Here is a 15676-nt window from a genome sequence, read left to right on the forward strand (position 1 = left end):
CACGGGACGTTATGATAATATTATAATATAATATTATTACTAAACGCGTCGACTCGGACTACTAAGATCCGTAGTCGTGTCGAAACGATGATTTAACTCGCCGTGAACGTAAAAAAAACACATCGAAGATCGATAATAATTATTTTGCAGTATTGGCTTTTTACACGGACGAACGCGATAACGGAATAATAATAATAATAATAATAATAATAATAATAATAATAATAATAATAAATAACAACGTACGTACCTACGCGTTTATTTACATAAAAAGTACATTCGTCTCGTCTCCATAAATATCTGTTCTTCTCGATGATTTTCCCCTCGTCTTCGTAGCATTTCCACCGAATTCGATACTCAGCCAGCCCTCGTGCAGCACCGAATATATTATTATGGCCATTTTATTCCCTTTAATTTAATATCGATTTGCATCGATGTTATTATTATTATTTATTTGCCTTTATATAAGTTATTATTGTCATTCGAACGACTCGTCCTTCAAATGAATTACTCTCATTTCTCCCCGACCATTAAAAAGTATATAGACAGATTTTGCACGTTGAACCTATACGTATTATGCAAGTAACTAAATCATCGTTGAAATATAATTATCTTTTAGTTTAAATTATTCACGTTTTTTATGCGTCATCAGACTAAAATATACCTAAAACAGTAATAGGTAGTGATGTTTTTATAGATAGTTTCATAAAATACACTCAATTTATCACACTATAATTAATATAGTAAAGTATAACACAGCGCTGTATTATTCAAGTATTAATTTCTCAAAGGTTAGGTCAACCTTTCGCGGTACTCTTCCCAAAGTTTTCGAACAATTATCATTAAAACGGTCATGCATGGCATACATATAATAATAATAATAATAATATAATCCATACCAATATGATGGCTATATTATATGACATCGACGATAAACGTTTAACAATGATTCGTAAAATAAACAGCAAGTACAAACATTATTCTCTCCGAAGAGCCGAAGGTCTGATGACGAGCGGGAGAGGTTAACGAAGACATCGGGAACATTTGCATTTTATAACATCAAAGATAGTGGGCTGATATAAATAAATAACGGGGTATACCGCACTCTCATATACGCACACTATGTTTTAATATCGCTGGCGGGTAAAGTTTTAAAAGTTATGCGTTTCATTAAATTTGACTGTGGACCGACCGCCGGCTGCTGTTTACAACCCCTCGGAATCAAAATGAAGCCACCACATCGCTTCGTCCTACGAAGTTAAAAAAAATAATAATAATAATAATAATAATCGTAACAATAATAATAATAATAAGCCACTTCAAAAAGAGCTACCGCAGCCCAACCTAACATTATAATCATAATCATAATAATAATAAACCTTAGTGCGCAATGCCTGCCTTCTTACTATACTATATACTTGTTGTTCACCTTCCGAAGCACCTGAGTAGAATATTATAATACGTTCCCATCTTTTTTTTTTCCGAAGAGAAACTGCATTCACTTCAAGAGGATTCTATAAGGAACCAACGACGTTATGTGAAGTACTCTACATGTAAATCGTATTTTCCTTATACTAATGAGCTAAAAGAAACGCTAAATTTTCTCGTTTCCCACTGATAACATTCATCGTTCATGATTATAGAGACGACAAATAAAGCTTTGTTTTTAAAGAGGTGCTGCAGCCTCAACCCTCGCATCCCTTCCTTGCTAGATATGCACTTTAAAATATCAAATACTAAAACTTTGTTATTTATTCGCATTTATTTCAGAACAAAAAAATACACGTGTTTGCGTATTGCCCATGCATTATAACTATTGACTATAATATATTATATCGAAATCAATTGTTTGATTTTAGTTGTAACGTATACAATTTATTAACTCTGTCGTATAATATCCATTACAGTTTGTCTATTGCTTCCATAGTATACCGCTATTATAGTGAATTTCCTAGAAGACAAAAGTATTCAAATATTTTTTTCAGAATAAACATGCCAACCAAATTGAAATACAAACCTTTGAAAATTCATAAAATTAATGTATACAAAAAAAAATGAAATATGAATTTTTAAACAATAATTAACTACGGGGGTTGGCAAGATACTAATAACGTTTAATAATAGAATCCAAGCAATCCAACGTTTATGTACGTGTGATATAAACTGAGTGTGATATATATATTATATATTAAACGCGATACCAAGTGAGAACATTATAGTGTTTCCAAAAAGCAAGATTAAAGAGAAGAAAGGGTAGCCGACAGCGACTAAATGGGATAAGGCAAAGGAGATGATGAAAAGTAACCCAACATTTGGGTCTAAGTGCAATGAGAGTAGAAACATTTCTACAGAACACCTTTAATGGACGTTTGTAAAGTCCTATAAATTGAGGAAGAGTTATAAATCAGCGGGCTAAGGTAGCGCAATTTATTCCAATGCGACTAGAAGTTTTAGGACAATAATCCTTACGATTTTAAACGGTTAATTTCCAAATGTACATTCAATTCATTCCGCGTGCAGAAGTTAGCAGTCTCAAATAATTTTAATTGGTTTTTTTCTCAGTTCGTTACGATTTACGTACACAAATTGCAAATAATAAGTAAAATCTCATTTCCCCTCACCCCTATTATCCGACCACCTAAAAGACAGTAGTTCACTTTCTTTTTTGTTCGTCTTCTATTTTTTGTTCTTTTTTAACGAGTGCTCGTTAAAATTCTTCAAAAAGACATTAAGATCGTTGATTAACGAGCGTTTTATAATAATAAATTGGTGGAGGCTAGCAATCGCAAGTTTTTGTTCTGTTCAATCGTAAACGCTGCAGCAACACGAATTTATAATTAATTAATCTCGTTAGGATAACGTTCGGAGTGGGCAAAAGACAAATACGAATTATCGAATCTACTAACCAATATTTTTTATTATTATTATGATTATTATTATTATTTCAACTACTGTGAAATAGATAAGGGTGGAATTATAATTGACAGTATCGATAGTTAAAATTAACGGTACGATAAAAAGTGAAAAATAATATGCACTGTATAATTTGTATAGTATCGTCGTGAATAAACTCGAATGAATATACGTTATATTGCCATAATATTATATTCTGCTGTGAAAATATATTTAACCGTTTATTTTACATTGGAATAATTTTGATGAGGTTTTGAAGTTGAATTACATTGTGTGCTCGCATACACGTTGTATTTTAGTAGTATTTATAATATGTCAATAACATGTATTACATGTTTGTTTATCACAAGTGCACGAGATCCATAAAGTATTTGACAAACGTTTACAAAACTATACAAACAAATATAACATGAAATTATATATTCCTATCAAAAATATTACCAACAAACGTAATTATACATATTAGGTACCTAAAACTTTAATACTCCTACGCAATGAGTAATGTTATAATAAGCATCACACAGGTCATCTGTCATTGAAATAAGGACATATTGTTTTGAAAAATATTATCATTTAAAGTTGTGTTTGAAGAGTATCAGAAACAACAATTATATTAATACAGTGACGTGGTTTTAATTTATCAGTTAACAGTTGACCAATTATTTTCTATAAATCGATTCGGCGATGTCTCCGCGGATAAATTGCTATTTAGTTTGGCACTGACGTTTTTAAACGCGTCGTATCGAAGGTATTCAGAAATAATTGCGCTAACTTCAGATGGCAGCTATAGATGCTTTAGAGACAAGTCGAACAAGTAATCATACATTCCTAAAGTGCATGTTGACCACACACAGTGTGTGACAGATTATAATATCGAACGTAACATGTGTCATGCACGTAAAACTTATAGCTTTTAGCACCAATACGAAATACGCAGCTCGTGCAAAATAAAGACGTATATTTTTTCTTCCCAGGGACGATAAAACTGTCAATACCACATTCAACCCCCCACCCCACTTTCTCGGTCCCATAATTGTACCACCCCCAACCCTGCCATCACACGTAATACAAAACGCGCGATGGCATCTTCCTCGTCGTACGCGAATTATTATCATCACACTTGGTCACCACACAATACGATATTGTAACAATTATAGCGTCATACTACAATAGTCATAAGGGTGAAAATTAATGATCCTCGAGGACGACTATGATACTGTTTTCGCGACGACCGCTATGTTATTACATTAAGTATTAACGGAATCGTTAAAAATTCTTGTGTTTCAGACCTGCGGGAAAGTGTTTGGGAACGCGTCTGCACTGGCCAAACACAAGTTGACACACAGCGACGAACGGAAGTACGTGTGCAATGTTTGCAGCAAAGCTTTCAAAAGACAAGACCACTTGTAAGTGTTTCCGCCTTTACTATAATATGTACGATTATAATAAAATCGTGTAGAACAAAATCAACCTTCTATATTATGATAATTGTATGCGTATTAAAATATATTATAATATTATGATTGTAAAATACGTCATAAATTATCATGTGCGCAGCGTTCGAACCATCGAACCGACCTGTTATTCTAAGTGCACCAGACAAATATTAACTTTTTCGCGTATTTTATTTTTTATGTTTATATTATATATTTTTTTTTCGTACCACCGCACACATACACACTCGATCATAATTTCATCCGTCTCGGTTGATATTTTCAAATTATACCGTATTTACATAGATATATTTTTATTTATTTATTTATTTATTATTTATTTTTTTAAACCTCCGAGAACGGTCGTAGCCTAACAATAATTTATGTTCACATAGGACCTTTTTTTCATATTTATTGTGACCTTTTCTCCACTTCCCGCTACCTCACACTGCGGCCATGACCACCACTACCACCACTCCTCCAACAGCCACCCCACCACCACCACCACTGACTCACCGACCAACAGCGTCCAACACCACCTCCCCATCGCCACCCCCGTCCACTGCAACCGATACCGGTCCCGCTCGCGCTTGTGCGGCGGGTGGCTGGAGTAGTTGTACCCTATATACCCTTAGTCGGAGCGCCCGACTTACGTACATCGACAAGTATCGGTTTTCATTACGTCGGGAAATTGAAAACGCAACCCCGCTCGGGATATAAGTATAACCGCATCGACATTATTGCCTAAGTACCTGTGCGCGTGCATGATATATTATTACGTAAATTGTATTTTTTTTCCCGACCCCTCCCCTTCCACCTACAAATACTCACACACACACACACACACACACACCAACTCACCCGTGACCTTACCACGGTGCAAGCTGTTCGGAATATCCCCATGCATGAATTACCACGCATAGGTTTAACTTTGGCGCCAATAATAATAATAATAAAAACAGTTTTCTAAGAGTATTTATTTCAAAATAAATTCACGTCAGAAAATGTATTCCGGTCACATATATGGCAGTGTCGTCGGCGTCATCGTCGTCGTCGTCTGGGAAAACGGGTCAACGCATTACCTACCATCACCTAAAGGCTATTATATGTGTTATATACCTACGCGCGTGAATAGTCGAATGGCTGACAACCCCCCCGGGTGGATGGATCGGTGATTCGGGAAAATAACGTCATACGCCCCCGAAAATATGCATATAACGTACACCGCTGCACATACACACATAAACAGTCTCGTTTTCGGTTATGGTACGTGAGGTGTTTCCCGAGGAGGAAAAAATTAAAAACGGACAAACACTACCACGCCTAACCCACACGGCACACACGGCGTGTCGCTCGGGTTATATATATATTGTTATATACGCAGCATTTTCATCACGCTCCTCGGGGCTGTCCGTTTGATGGAACGAATACGCCGTACGTAACCTTTAAACATCCAAATGCCAAATATGGAAAACGTCAATTCGACAGTGTTTCTCTTATTCCGAAATAAGATCCTTTGGCATTTGCTCTCCGCCCGCCCACCCGCGCGAAGTTATGCGTTCGCAATGTAGGTCAGACGTGGACAAACCGAGTTCATTTAAATTCAACTAAAACAACGCAAAAGTTTTTTTTCTCTCATTTCGGAAATATGGTTCCAACGTCGGGCTTGTCAAAATAATTTTTAAGTAACCAACCAGCAACGTAATAAACCCCGAGAGAACTATAAGGCTATTTCTCATTAAAAATAGACTACGCCTACTTACTAAATGAGCATTATAATATTTCAAATGTCCTATGGTCGGGTCGTACGCAGCTTTAATTATAAATCATTGTTTTCGAAAGATAATTGTTGTGGTCCTACATACCAATTTGGTATGAATAAATGCACATAGTTAGAACTTAATATTCTTGATGCCGATGTTTTATGTTTTAACGCAGTTAATAACGAAATGATTTCAAACTACTCGTTAAAATGATCATCACTGGTGTTCTAATATCAAAAGTCGAGTATATTATTTATTTAACTATTTTAATTAAATGCACATATTTTATAAATAGTTTAAGATCTGTTCATATAGGTATTCATAATATTTAGTTTAGAATACACTGCTCTAAACTCGAACATTTAATATATTATGTTAGCATTTATTAAATCTTTCGTAAACTTTGGAAATGTGTATTTATGATGAACCTTCCTTAAACATAGCGCAATCATAATATTATAGTTATTCAAGTTTTATGTAATTAAAGTTTAGAATATTATTTATGTATTTTTCAAAATGTAATTTTGAGAGTTCTGTGTAAATAAATAACAAAAGGATCATCTTTATGCAGTATAATATGACAATATTAAAATATCATCGGACAAATAAATTAATTAAATTTTTATAAGTGGAAAAATATTAAATGTCGAATATACATTTTTTAAGAACAATAAAATATATTTTGTAAGCCAAATAACTAACTAAGATTTTCAGCGAAATAATTAATTTCTAAATAGGTACTTGGTGTCAAATATAAATAAATAATATTTTATTAGGGCCAACAATATCAATACTGTTTTAACTATTTTACTTACAATGGAATTGTGCTCACATAAAAAAATTTTAATAAAGACTCATTTTATATAATAAATTATCATTTGAAATATGAATATTAGTCGCGTTTATTTACTGCTGCTATTCTGTTTGATGTGCAACGTGTAACAGTATGCTGTTTTTCTGTAATATAGTATATATTATTATATTTCAAAGTACGAATTACTGTATTATACAATACCGGTTGATATTGTTGATTGAATTTTGATTGACATTGATTCCGTATGGTTCTGAAACACTGAAAATAGAAATTCATTTGAAATACTTACGTCCCCGAATCATTTTGAGAGGAAAAATAATATCGTCACTAGGGAACGCTTATATTTCACGTATTTCAAGCTGACTCGCAAAATATGTATCACGAAATTGGCCATCGCCGTCGGTGGAGCGGCGACGGAAATAACAATTTCGTCCCCTCTAACTCGATAATATTTTAAACGAACCCCGTCGTCAGAACCAGGAATCCCCGGAGGACGCCCTTCTTACCTGCCGTCCGAGATAAATGGTTGCTAAAATTGGTTTCTCAATAGCCAAGATGATCGGCCGACGGGGATAGACTCGCAAGCCTTTCCGTTGGTCTCCGACCCGGGTACCGATTTATATCCCCGTGACCCAATCGATTGTCAATGATTTAGTTTTCGGTATGTTGTTTCTCTTACCGATAACGCGCAGTGGAATGGGCACGCGGCGGCGGGGGTGGGGAGGGATGGGTGGAGGAGAAAAAAAATAAAGGAAGAAAACACTCAACCCGCAGGTATACGAGAGGGCGGATTCCCACACACACGCACTCACGCACCCACACACCCACACACACCGGGTTAGGTCGTATATCAGCCGGAGGGAAACCGGAGCAATAATTTCGGCGCTGTAATACAGCTATAAATCTATTAACGCCACGCCCCTCCCACGTCCCTCGAACCACCACTCACTTGTCCCGCGGCCCGCCACTATACCGCGTATACCAGAACCCGGCACCGCCGCTCCGCCCGTGTAGTGTTCCAGTATAGAAAACGACGAGAGAACTTTATCCGGATTGTTCTTTGAACAATAGTCGTTAGCATTTCCGACCGTGCTCGTGTTTCGGCGATTCAGTAATAATACGCCAAATCCCACTGTTTCATTTCCGACATTATATTATCACGGTGGAAAAAAAAAAAGTACCGCGGATAAAATTCTAGTGCTTGGCGCTTAGTATATGCGTATACATACATACCATATATATATATATATATTTATATGTACATTTATATAATATATATACATATATATGCGGCCACGGGAAACGTGTACAATGAGAAGGAAATAAAACAATTACTTCACTGCGTTGTGTGGTGGTGCGGGGTGCGGGCGTGGTGCAAATAAATGTTTTTGAATGAATGGACATTTTTCTACTACACCGTAGACTATAATAATAATAAAAAAAAAAAAGAAGAAAAATTTTAAAAATGTAATATTTATTATTATTGTAATGCCCCTGATTATTTGTAGACCGTGCGCAGGTCTGCAACACATAACGAGACGATGATAATTTTTTGACATAGGTTTATGCCGCTTATGTATCTTTACACACACACACACACACACACACACATACCCATTTTAATAATATATAATTTTATCGTTCCGGCAAACGCTAAAAGTGTTGTTATAAAACGTCCACCACAAAAAAAGGTCTTCTGCTTTTCGGCGCATTTATTACCGCGTTATCTTACCGTGTATTTCCGTAAGCCCGTCAAATCCGTTTTAATTAGTTTACTTCACAGCGTTCCCGTTGATAATGTCCTCGCGGTGGTCCCACAGGAGCGAAAAATATATTTTCAAAGCATTTATTATTATTATTATTTTTTTTTGTCGTACTCTGCGTAGCCGGGGGGTGGATGAGAAAACACTACCTATATAGAAAAACAGAAGATTTTCAGTGCTATTTATCTTTATTATTCAGCTGGCATACGCCATTTACACGTTTCCGATTTATATAGCCATTAGCTATATTATATTGCGTGAAACGGTAATCAGTCAAGGTAAACCGGTCAAGGTCAGTGGGTTAAGGGGTGAGAAGCCTCCGCGGCAACACTTTACGGGTCGGAACCAACAAAAACAGTTATGGAAACGTCCAAACGTGACACCAGACTACGACGGAGGTGCCCGAGTGATGGTGCTGCGTTTCGGTCTTAGGGCGATTCTAGGTTTGAGACGTTTTCCAGATGACTAATTTTCATTACTTTATTTACTACTATAATGTAATATTATGATCTACGCAGGGTGGTTTTTTTTTATATCATATATCGAATCAGACGACATGTTTTTTCCAACATATTTTACCTTTAAAAATTTCGGAATTCGACGTGCTGCTCACTCCTATAAGAGGGGAAATCGAAAAGTGCACCTGAATATGACACCAACTTCTCCAGACGGTTAGCAAAACCACTAGTCGCGGGCGCAACTAGGACAATTTTTTTAGGGGGTTGGGGCGGGCATAACCTTCATATTTTTTTCTTTATTAATCTGTGTAATACTTTCCCCTACAACCTCAACTATGAGTTTGTATATATTTTGCATGTGGCTTGTAAATGTACACTGATTATATTTAAACACGAATTACATCAATCAACGAATCAAAATTGTATTTCAATACAAATTTGCTTATATGTTATTAACTATGTAGGTTCAATAATATATGTTTCATATAAACTTTTTAGATTTTTTTAATAAATTGACAGCATCTCTTTATGTTTGTATGTTAAATCCGAGAAACAGTCTCGCGTCATACTTACCCGTCGTTCTAAGGGCCAATCTTTTGCCGAATCGAAGAAAACACATTACTCTGTGGCTATACCTTAAATATATTGATTTTTTTATATTATTGTCCAACGGAATACTATATTCGGCGGGGGTGCTGTGAAAATATACTCTAGTTGGCTTAACCACCCCGTACCCTCCATCATCACCACCCCCCCCCCCCTCCCAAACCCAACAACCTATAGTTGCGCCGAGTGGCTGTGCCGCCCGCATACACTTAGCCGATCAGTCATGCCCAGATGTACAGTTAAAATTTGAAAAAAAAACCACCCCACGTGTATACGATGGTGACGGTGTGCGTTTCCCGACAGGAATGGACACATGCTGACGCACCGGCATAAAAAGCCGTTCGAGTGCAAGGCCAGCGGATGCGGCAAGTCGTACTGCGACGCGCGGTCTCTGCGCCGGCACACGGAGAACCATCACCACCACCGGCCGTCGTCCAACCAGGGCTCGCCGCCCGCGTCGCCGTCCTCGTCCACGAGTTCCGGTTGCATACAGTACGCGCCCGCGCCCATGCCTTCGCCGCCCGGCTCGTCCGCGGCCGCCACGTCCACCACGGCGGCCGCCGGTGCGCCGTCTTCGTCGTCGTCGTCGTCGTCCGCGTCGTCCTCGTCGTCCTCGTCCGCGTCCACCACGGCGGCGTTCGGGTCCATGTCGGCCATTTCGGTGTCGACGTCCGCGTCGTCGTCGTCGTTGTCGTCGTCGTCATCGTCGTCGTCTTCTTCGCCGTCGATGTCGTCGTCTCTGTCGTCGACGACGTCCTCGTCCGCCGCGCCGCACCACCAACAGCAGCCGCACGACGCGACGCCCAGTCAGCTGCAAAAGCTGCTCAGCGCCGAACCACTGTCGTCGACCGGCGGTGGCGGAGGAGCGCTCCCGTCAAAGGTAAGAGATTGCAATGGATATATAGATGATAGATCATAAAGAAATGGATACATGGAACCGTGGACAGTAAAAACTTGGATAGGACATCACCAATTGAGGCCACTATTATGTTTCAGCAGTCGTTAACTGATAACAATTTTAGGTCGTTTGTTTACATTTTTGTATTATAATATGATAATAATATATTGATATTCGATATAGATGATATACACTTATTTGGCCTCAATTGGAATCATTGATCACCGTCGATATAAGATGTTAAGTCCTATCCGTGTTTTTGTTATCTATGCACGGAACGCATGTCGAGTGAACTGTAGATACCACAGTGGTTAGCAGTGGTTACTGTATACTGCTTATTATGAGTTTATTATACTGTTTTGAAAGAATAGACATTGATTGGTAAACTGAATCAAAATAAAAAGATTTGTTTTTATAACAGAATAGTGGGACAATTTTAAATCAATTTAGTTCACTGGTTTTGAACAGTATTAGTTTGGCACCAACCTATATTTAAATCCTATTTTCATTTGATCATTTTGCAATTGAAATTGATTACTGATATACATGATATTTCAATAACCACTGCTACCTTATGGTAACGTGCTCTCTATTTGGGCACATATTATTAATGATAAGGCGCATCCATTTATTTATTATCAATTTATATAATATTGATAATATACTGATTACGATATCCCGACAATGTAATAATATAATCATACACTATATATTGGTGCTGAGTTAGGGCAATCAAGTCCATATCCACTCTGCAGTCCCTATTGGTTTGATTTTAAATGAAACATTATATTACTATGATATTTTAATCTATAATAACTTTTATGGTTTATATCCTGTCCCGCCGTGTTTTTGATACCTGTCAAAGTGATTATTAAAAAATAATGTTTTTACCGGATCGCATAAAATATGCTTGCATTCCCGACGATAAACTCCTAGCTGCGGCACTGTATACTATATTATTATTACCATTATTATTGTCGTGGTTATTTCGGTATGTAAAAAATATAACCACAATTTTTTATTATCGTGATTCAGTGTTTGTGTAAAAATACTATCGATAATATCATTAGTATTATTAATATTATGCCAAGCAATATAATATTATATTGGTTGAGGATTAGGTAGATTAAACAATTTCAAAAGAAAAGGTAGCAGAAATATGAAAAGAGATGTATAAATGTTTCAATTGTAATTAAAGTACGATTCATCAGTGTTTTTCGGCATAAAAAAAAATGTGTGTTTTGTCTATGTCGACATTTCATTAGCGCGTATCAGTATGATTTAATTAGATAAACTTGATTAAATGCATTATGCTAATACAATTATTCGTCATTACTAACTACGGTATGGTAAAAGCTATAGCATAAATGCATTTTGAATTGAATAGAAATTAGAAAGCCTTCAGTATTGTAACACATGTTGCATTAAAATTGCATATTCAAGGCGCCGTATTATAATAAAAAATTAATATAATATAGTAGTATTATTATTATTGCTTACTGTATGCATTTAATTTTTGTTATTTACAATGTGAATAATAATAAAGGTCAGATCGTGCTGTTTTCTATCAATATTTACTAAATAAATTATATACTTCGTACGACATTACCGCGTATGATATTAAATTTTACGCACACATTGAATGACGTCACTAAACAATATTCACAGATAACACAGATAGTTTAAACAAAGTTATTCGATTTCTTTTCATTAAAAAACTTCCCTGTCTATATAGATAAAATTGGTTAAAATGGTTAACACACAATGAATATTAAATAATGATTATAAATTAATTTTTTTTTATTGTTGATCATAATAACATTATGTAAGCTTTATATTATGCAAACCATAATGTGTGGATAAAAACTGCCTGTAAAAACTGCCTTGTGCATATAAAATATAAACACGGTAAAATATCTTTTAATAGCCCGTGAAACGTGTATTAATGAACATTTTTATTTTTTACCCCCCGAATATTATACGTATCGAATAGAACGGCAAACTTTCCAATGATGTTTCTCGAAAGTAAATTAAATTCGTAAATGTTTATAAGCTTCATTTGAAAATATACAGCAAGTTGGATGTAATTTTTCACAGCTCTTCAGAATTACCACCCAAGTGAAAATTTAAAAAAAATCACACGTTCAAAATAAAACATAGTAAACACATTACCTATAAATATTATAATTTTAAATGTCGGAAACTTGATATAATCAATAATATTATATTGGTGCACTTTAACAAGATTTGTTGTTACGGAAATAAAAAAAAAATAACACAATAATACCTTATACTGACACTGTTCGAAACTTTACAAAGAAAGAGAAAAATTACTGTAAAAACCTGCAAGAGAAGACTTCTGAGTTTTGAGTGTGTATGGAATACTTAAAACTGCACAAACATACCGAACCAGCTCTTATTATGTAATTGAAAACGAATAAATTCGAATAAATCGTTATGCAAACATTTTAGAAACGCAAAAAATAAATATTTGTTGGAAATGGGAGTATAAAATATTTAGTAGGTACCTATCTGAACTGTAATCAAATGTCTTCAACACAGAACTATGTCTCATGTTCACTGTATCAAATAAATACGCAGTCGTTTCTAGTGCGGGTGACAAATAATCGTTTTCGCGTGCCGAATTTATATTGAAAATTAGGGGCGCTACAATACAGCTTAGCTAGCTTTTTACATATATTACCTATATATATATATATAATATATATATATATCTGCAAACGTCATAGTATGAATAATATGTTGAGGTATTGAGGTGTTCGCGGGTTGAAAACGCCAAAACGTCAAGACAGCGAAAAGAGGCTCCTATCGTAAACGTATGTAGGTAATAATATATTATTATATACCAATAATTATTTACTGAATATAGAATGTGGTGGACAATCGATAAATGCCCTTTAACATAATATTGTGGGCGAGAAAACGTCAAATCGTACCGTACTCGGACCTGAATCCCTGTGGATTAATTCGTGCAAAGGCGAATGCATATTTACCGTAGGCACTGACACGCTGTAATGATGTGTACACGTGGTATTTTTTATTTGGAAAATAATTCGGCTGCGCCCGTGATTTTATCGATTCGAATATCGTCGTGTTCAAGCCTATAATTGGACATTGGATTGTACTCATTGTTCCGTATTTCATTGTTGTTATTCAAACCCTTTAATGATTTTTGCACCATTTGTGAATGCCTTGCAAAATAATTACGTAAACTTTATATATTTTTGTAATTTGCATTCCAACAGATTCTTTTATCGAATATTATGACGTCATGTGCACAAGTCGTAGCGCTTTTACTCCACTAGAGATTGATTTTCAATTAACGAATTTACATATCTATAAGTAACTAACATGTCACTCGTTCCACTCAGTCAAGTCATAAGTTTAACGTTTTCAAGATCTTACAGATGTACAACAAAATAAAATATATTTTTCTATAGACGTTCTAAAACGCTATCTACATGTAATTTTTCTTTACGTGATAAGGTAATCAGAAATATAATTGAAACCGTTTTTTTTTTTTTTGGTAACTGACAACTGTATGTAAATGTAACCACAGTACAAAATATCTTGTATAAAGGTCTGCACGTAAAAAACAAACCCTAAAAAAAATTTAATTAAAAACAAAAACTACTAGGTATTGTTTACGTAAATTTAAATTAAATAAATAATTGTTTTTAAATGTTGATAATTTAGCATGTAAAATAATAATAGCTAACATGCATTATGTGTTTTTTTTTAAAATTCAACTATTTTTAACTTTGATTAAAAAAGTAAAGTTTTTTGCTCGAATATCATAATTTAATCTAGAAAAAAAAATGTAAAATAAAGTACAATGTCAGACGTTTTGTGTATTATATTATTATAAAGAATGACCCCTCTGTTTAAATGAGCTCACATGTGACAGTGACGGTTTTTAACGAGACAACGGTCGTTGCGGCCATAGATGAAGTATAATTCAATAATAATAATGAACTGGTATTTGGACATTTTCCTAACAGCAGTCTTGCGGGACATTGAAAATTCACCACTCATGGATATTAGAATATTTTCTTAACAACAACAAAAAATTGTTTTCCAAACGAATTCATATTAAAAAGACTTGACTAGATTTATATTATATCCAACATCTACAATTTGTATTTGTAAAATTTATTTTTCAGATTGAGTCCAATCATTAAACATTTTTATTTTCTGTAGGGATAAATCATAATATTCTACTTGCGCTTTATTTTAGTTAATAACTTACCCGTGTTCTTGTTCACATGGTGGGAAATCAAATCAATTGTTTTATAGTTTTATACGTCTTACATAGCATTATAGTAAAACAGAAAAAGCATCCAAAAATAGCTATAAACCGAAATTTAATTTAATTTAACTCTTCAATGACAATCTGACACCGGGATTTTACTAGCATTTTATACGAATAATGGCCAAAGCGTAATTTGATTTATTTTAAAAATAAATTCTAAGCTAGGCCCGAGAGGAGGGTGTCTCGTGTCGACCTCCCATATAAGATAAACCTTCTCCAGAAGTCAGCCAAGAGTATGATATATAATACATTCACACCGAGGATAATGTTTTCGTGCAAAATGTAAAACCTCGTGAGTTGTGGTAGCTCAATCTCTTTGTGATTTAAATATAACATTGACGTTAATATTGATTAATCTTTTGAACTCGAATTTTAGGTATCGCGTTTTATTTAGTTTTTTCTACTTGCCGTTTGGGTTTGAACCGTCATGGATTGGCTGTTCTCTATAGCTACCTAATTATCGTATCGTTTGAATTATTAATTTTCCGCGTAAAGAAAACCTCTCTGTAGTATATTTATTTTTACTTTAGCAATATATCGGCAAAAAAAAACTTCATTTGAAGTGCATAAATATATAAGCGTTTTATAAGCTCATTTCCCAGAATGCTCGAACCGATTATTAATTTCAAAAGACCTTTGGAGTTTGAAAACAGTAATAAGATCGAAATAGGTATATACAATACGTAATAATATAA

At 35.0% G+C, this 15676-nt stretch overlaps 1 protein-coding gene across 3 annotated transcripts in view; it reads left to right on the plus strand.

The window, feature by feature from the left end:
• LOC132945448 (serine-rich adhesin for platelets-like) overlaps window positions 1–15676 on the plus strand; it is a 265662-nt gene that overhangs the window by 186316 nt on the left and 63670 nt on the right. For all 3 annotated transcript variants that reach the window (XM_061015194.1, XM_061015196.1, XM_061015195.1), the window contains exons 6-7: window positions 4201–4319; window positions 10054–10630. In XM_061015194.1, coding sequence (XP_060871177.1) covers window positions 4201–4319; window positions 10054–10630 — 696 coding nt within the window. The remainder of the gene's footprint in view (window positions 1–4200; window positions 4320–10053; window positions 10631–15676) is intronic.

The sequence above is a fragment of the Metopolophium dirhodum genome, chromosome 5, assembly GCF_019925205.1.
Source record: "Metopolophium dirhodum isolate CAU chromosome 5, ASM1992520v1, whole genome shotgun sequence".
NCBI classification, from domain to species: Eukaryota; Metazoa; Arthropoda; class Insecta; order Hemiptera; family Aphididae; genus Metopolophium; species Metopolophium dirhodum.